Source organism: Rhagoletis zephyria, unplaced genomic scaffold (assembly GCF_001687245.7).
Source record: "Rhagoletis zephyria isolate East Lansing unplaced genomic scaffold, Rhagoletis_zephyria_1.1 Rzeph_scaffold_00214, whole genome shotgun sequence".
Taxonomy (NCBI): domain Eukaryota; kingdom Metazoa; phylum Arthropoda; class Insecta; order Diptera; family Tephritidae; genus Rhagoletis; species Rhagoletis zephyria.
The window spans coordinates 291,375-297,806 of NW_016157298.1; the positions used below are offsets into that span (position 1 = coordinate 291,375).

General features: G+C 34.1%; 1 protein-coding gene across 1 annotated transcript in view; it reads left to right on the top strand.

The window, feature by feature from the left end:
• Positions 1 to 4,794, top strand: part of LOC108358145 (uncharacterized) — an 11,660-nt gene extending 6,866 nt beyond the window's left edge. Inside the window, exon 2 of the mRNA XM_017609320.1 lies at positions 4,256 to 4,794. Within this exon, the coding sequence (XP_017464809.1) occupies positions 4,256 to 4,771 (516 nt within the window). The 3' untranslated portion in view covers positions 4,772 to 4,794. The remainder of the gene's footprint in view (positions 1 to 4,255) is intronic.
• Positions 4,795 to 6,432: the final 1,638 nt, after the last annotated feature.

Sequence of the window (6,432 nt, forward strand, 5' to 3'; positions counted from 1 at the left end):
AGGCTCTGTTATGCATACTTGGCATTGCATGCACTGCTATACCATTTTTACGTAGAAATCAAAAACAGACTTCTACGTATGTAGTGCTGTGCGTTCGATAACCGATTACACGCGCGGCTCATTTAACAGATTTCTTATGTGACAGCTCTCAAGCCATGCCAAGTATGCATAACGGAGCCTTCAGTTACTAACCACCGAAGCAAGGCTGAGCCACTCGCTCATCAGCCGCCAAAGCAAACGCGTCACATACACAACCCTCGTTTAATAAATTTAATACAGTGAACTGCGACTATTATTGTAAATAAACTTATGATACATACTGAAAGTATACCAAGCAGAAACTCGGTGTCTCATTAATACCCGAAACCTAAACAATAACGGAGAAACATTTACTTTTTCCGAATAAAGAAGAAGAAAATTTCGGGACCAAATCAATTTTTTAAAACCTTTGAATACGCCGCTGCAATTGCATACGTTTTTTTTTCACTGGTGCATAACTACATATCGCTCATTTACTTCAATAGTGTCATAATCCAAAAATTACAAATTTATTGTTGATTATTGAGTTAAATATGCAGAAACTACCGCTGCTTCTTCTTCTATGTTGTGTAAAAATGTTATAGATGTATTGATTACGAGTAGCCCACTAGAACAAAATATGTATTCATTTTTATCATCGGAATGTATGTATGTAAATTCAAAACTTTAAAGGCGTTTTCTCGAGTTTGGTTTTTTGAGTTGTGACACTGTTGAAGTAAATGAGCGATATGTTACCGGCCAATCCCGACTTTACGGCTAAACTAGTTTTGCCTAGGCCAAACTAGTTCTACCAACATGCGATAGGATATACCGATTTAGCGCAGGATAAACTGGTCTTTCCGAAGCCGGTTTGCACAAACCAGTTAAGTCTAGGCTGAACTAGATGATCCTGATATTAATGTACTTTCCAGTTTAAACTATGTGGCCTATGTTGATTGTGGGTGCAGAGATGAGCTGTGTTAAATATGCCTTACCTCGGGTGAGGCCAATAATTGATAAAGGATCGTAGCGAAAATCCATTGCCTTGCATGCATTTGAGAAGTGGTAGGTCGTACATATATATTTTCTGTCCTTTTTATGGGTAGGAAATCTAATGATGCACTTCAACGTGTGTTATTTTATTTAGCCGGCACTACTTTATTTTTTCTATTCACATATGATTGCCCACTATTTCTTAATCTTTTATTGTTTAGGTCTTTCCAATTTTCTATATTTATTTTCCTTTTTGACCCTCTGTTTGTCTTATTAAGAACACATGAATATTCATTTCTTGACATTTTGCACAGATAACATAAGCAACATGTAACGTTCTTCCACTGACTGCTTGCATTAGAGAGCATTTTGAGTGGGAATGCCTGCAGTAATTTGCTCAAATTTTTTTTTACAGACAGAAGAGAGTAATTATAACTATAAAATGCAAAAAAAACAGTTTTGAAAAAATTGTCGTTTACAACCTTATTCGCGAACATGCTTCAATTGATAAAGGATCGTAGCGAAAATCCATTGCCTTGCATGCATTTGAGAAGTGGTAGGTCGTACATATATATTTTCTGTCCTTTTTATGGGTAGGAAATCTAATGATGCACTTCAACGTGTGTTATTTTAGACATTATCCAGTAAAAGCTATATGTAACCATTTTGCTGGAATTTTTACTGGCTGGCGGTTTCTTGCAAAACTTGCAAGAAAGTAGCATAGTAGGGGAAATTGAGAGAGCGAAAATGATAGGTAAACGTGCAAGTTTTACTGGATTGTTACTGAATAAATTTTTACTAGTAGATATTTGCTAGTAAGAAATACAGCTGATGGCATGATACTGGGTGTAATTCACACTAATAAAGGAATTGTTTGTGGGGCTGTTATAGTTCAAATTTACAAAAAAAAAAATTAAGTGCGCCTGGGGCACACAGGAGAAGTGAAACTTACGTTACATATCTAGCTTACATCTATGTTTTTATCTTTTATATCCTTTCTTGCTTTTATCCTTTTCTTCATCTACATATTCTCCTAGTTGGTGTGACGTGCGATGACGTGATGAGATGCCATGTGATATAATGTGGAGTGACGTGATAGGATGGCATGTCATGCCAAATGATGTCAGCATGTGTGTCGATAGTAACATCGATAAAAATATCGATAACGAAACACATAAAGTTATCGATAACAAATTCGATAAGAATGTAGATAGAAATATCGATAGCAACATCGATAACCAAATCGATAAAAATTCGAAATCAATTTCAATAAAAAAATCGATAACAAAATAAATAAAGATATCTATAACAAAATATATTAAAATATTATGGGGCTTTGAAAGATATGAGCAAGTGGAAAAGCTTCTACGTTTTTTTCATAAAAAACTTATTTTTCTCCCACCTAACATGCCGAACTATATGCTGCACCTTGAAACGGGTATCTTTTTATACATGCTTTTTATAGTCAGATGTCTGAACCAGTGTGACCGCGGGCTTGTGAAAAATTGTAGCAGAAAAGAGTCTTAAAATGTATCAATATGTATCACCTTTTTTTTCATTTAAGTACCAAAGCATCAATATGGAATAAAACCAATAATTTTATGAAAAACCATTTTCCAAAACAATTTAACATTTATTGCACGAGCAAGCTGAAATTATTTACCGAATGCGATTTGCGCAATTTCAGTTGCAGTTACACCTTGCAATTTTTATTGCCTACCAACTTTTGCGTGTGGGCACTTTGATGTCTAGATATGTATAAGCATTTGCCGCATGACGCTGCCAGACAACATTCTCTCAATTTCGTTGTTAAAAAACATTTAAATCTTAAACAAACTTACTGAATAGCTTCCTAAAACGTTGTCATAAATAATCCAATAGGGAACAGAGTCTTATTTTGATTTAATATTAATATTTCATCTATATAACCACCAGCATGCTTTCTATCAAGTGAAAATATGGCTGTCAAACTATCAAATTGCCTGCAATAGATGTCAAGCAATAAGGCGGTATCCATTGGAAATATATTTTGTGACATGGTTATCACGACATTGGTGTTTTCCTGTGGAAACAGGGCTTTACCGAGCACCGAGTTACCGAGTACCAAGCCCTAATTTCNATGGTTATCACGACATTGGTGTTTTCCTGTGGAAACAGGGCTTTACCGAGCACCGAGTTACCGAGTACCAAGCCCTAATTTCTGTTATTGAACATAGCGAAAATAAAAAATGCAGCGCTATGATACTGTTCGTTTGTTCACATTTTGACGTTTTTCGACATGGATCATGAATCACAATCAGTGTTGCCGCGCATAATTTTTAGTAGTAGCCAAATTCCTTTAAAAAAAGGGCTAAAAAAGAGCCAAAAAAAATCGTTGTGACTAAAAATCGTAGCTAAAATTGTTTACTTACATATACATTTATAAGTATATACGTAAACATTTTCAATAAGTAATGGTATATAAAAACAATGAACTCTGGAAAAAAGCTAATATTTTATCCAACCAAAAACCTTTTTGTATAAAAGGGGAAATATGCGACACCAGCTTGGTGGTTCCATCAAGTGATTGTACCATCAGGCTCGAAGCATATAACTTACCAGCATGTTGGTACAATATTTATTTCTTTAAAAATGAGGTTGAGGAAAGATCGAAATGATTAGAGCCGAAATTTCATAATTTTTCAGGCATTTTGTTAAGCATTGTTTTTTTTTGTAATTCACAACGTCAATATCGTGAACGTAATCTTCCACAAACACGGCTTTGACTCATAAAGGGCAAGAAATTTCCGCCAAAATACTTTTTACTTAGAAAATTTAGCTAATTTCACCACTCACGACACCAGTATGCTGGTACAATCACACCACAAGAACATACACGGTCAATCGACTTGATGGGTCGTTTAACAAATTTGGCATATTAAGGTCCGTGAACTCATCTATTTTAAACTATAGTTAAATCGCCCCACACTTTTACAGTATGTATGGATGAAAGCGTGAGGAGCATACGATACATATATGTACATATATCAGTCTTTCTTAGTTTAAAAATTCATCTCTTACATGACTGCAAAAAAAACAAATTAAGCATATACAACGTTTTCATGCCAAGTATGAATAAATTCTAAAAAGGGCAAAAAAAAGGGCTAGGGGCAATTTTAAATTTATGTGGCCAAAAAAAGTATGTGGTAGCTAAATTTAGCCACCAAAGGGCTAAAACGGCAACACTGATCACAATACATGAAAGGTTCGTTCAGAGAACGACAATGAACTTTTGGATGTACGTTGCCACAGGTGCACGACATGTTTTGTAATGCATAAAAATTTACAGATTTTTTTCATTTGTATTTGGAAAAGTATCAAAATTGAAAAAAAAGTATCTCTCCAAAATTCATCGAAAAATGTATCAGTTTTGATCCACTTGGATCAAAACGGTCACACTGGTCTGAACCTAGAAAACTCAAGGTTGCCTCGAATACTGGCGGAAGAGACGCTGCAGAAAGCTACTTATTGGGTAAAAGGCTGGAACGATATTGTCCATAAGGCAAATATGGAGGCTATAACAGACTTCTCTCCAAATGTACTAGGCAGTTACATCCCTACGTTACTGGATAAGCTTGTTAAGAATGAGTTCTGTATGTTTGTTGAATGTGCCCAAAAGTTAACTTCTCGTGACCTGTACCCACAGTTTGTTCCATTATCACAAACATATTTTAGTGATGAATTTAGCAAGAACAACATAAGTTTGATTCTTCGCGATTAGCTTTGTATAAGTATCTACGAGAAAGCTCTCAATATAGGAACTTAATAATTTATGAATCTTATTGAACATGTATCGATGTATTTATGTATTATATAGCGTGACATACAACACATCTGTTGTTTATTTATTTAAATTTAACCACGTTGTACTTGTTTTGAAACTAAATATTTTTCATAATGTATCTACAAGTTGAATAAATAAATATACTACTACTATTAAAATATCGATAATCAAATCGATAAAAACGTCGAAACCCAAATCGGTAAAAAATATCGATAACAAAATCGATAAAAATATCGCTAACAAAATCGATGAAAATAGCGATAACAAAATCGATAAAAATATCGATAACAAATTCAAAAACAATATCGATAACAAAATCGATAAAAATACCGGTATCAAAATCGATTAAAAAAATTGATTAAAATATTGATATAAATACCGATAAAAATATCGATAGCGAAATCGATAATTATATCGATAACAAAACCGATAAAATTATCGATAACAAAATCGATAACAGAATCAATAAAAATATCTAACAAAACCGTTAAAAATATCGATAACAAGATTGATAAAAATATCGATAACGAAATCGATAAAATTATAAAATTTTGCGAATATTTTATGATATCAATCGATACTTATGCAGTTCATACACCTCGCAAGTACTTAAATTGTCCAAATAATTTTTTGGGGCGTATCTATTCATAATCAAAATTTAGTTGGTTTTAAAAGTTGGTATACGGACGGCAGATTTTTGTCAAAAAGGGACTTGAGATAGAAGAATAGGTCCCCCTGATTTCAAAGCTAACCTCCATTTTTCTTATCAAGGGTATTTAACATTTCTTGTGCAAACGCAAGTAAAATGTGTGATTTTCGGTAATTTTTTAAAGCCTCTTTAGGGACCCATAGGATGCCTAGGCGGTCGTATTTGCATTTTTGTTAAAAATAATGCCTCCTAAATCATCTTCACCAGGTATCATTGGTTAATTCTGCCTGGTTACCTTATAATAAAGAGTGCAGCTCTATACAAAAGCCCACCCAAAGTTAATTGGAAATTTTTTGACAGACAACCAATTAAAAGTTATGTCCAGAAACTACAACTAACTTTAAGTATCAATTTAATTTTGACTATAAATCTGCCCCTTTGATTTTGAGTCAAAATCAAAATTTGAAATACGCAAAAATCACGAACTACTGAATGCACAGCACAAACCAAGGCGTTTTTATATAAGGTTGTGTTACTATATCAGCAGATTTTGTGTATGTGTTTCGCCTCACGGGTAATATGTAAAATCAAATTGAAATATTTTAGTTGCCCTCCAGATAACTTCGTGTAAAAACCTCTAAATCTGTCAAATAACAAAATTACTCTCTTGAAAGAGAGGAGTGAGCGTGAAATAATAAAAGTCACCTGGAACGCGAGAAACCACTTTTCCTGTAACTACTTCCATTATTTTTTTTTAATGTAAATCGCCATGGAGACGATCAAATATATCAACCGTCTCGCGTTATACCTGACAAAAAACAAGCGCACTTGCCTTCTGATCGTAGTGGTGAGCAAGTGCGCGGACAATGAAAAGAAATTGTTTGTTGCATCGACGCGTTTATTTTAACGTTTGCGGGCAAGACACCAGCCAACCTCACACATATCCAAT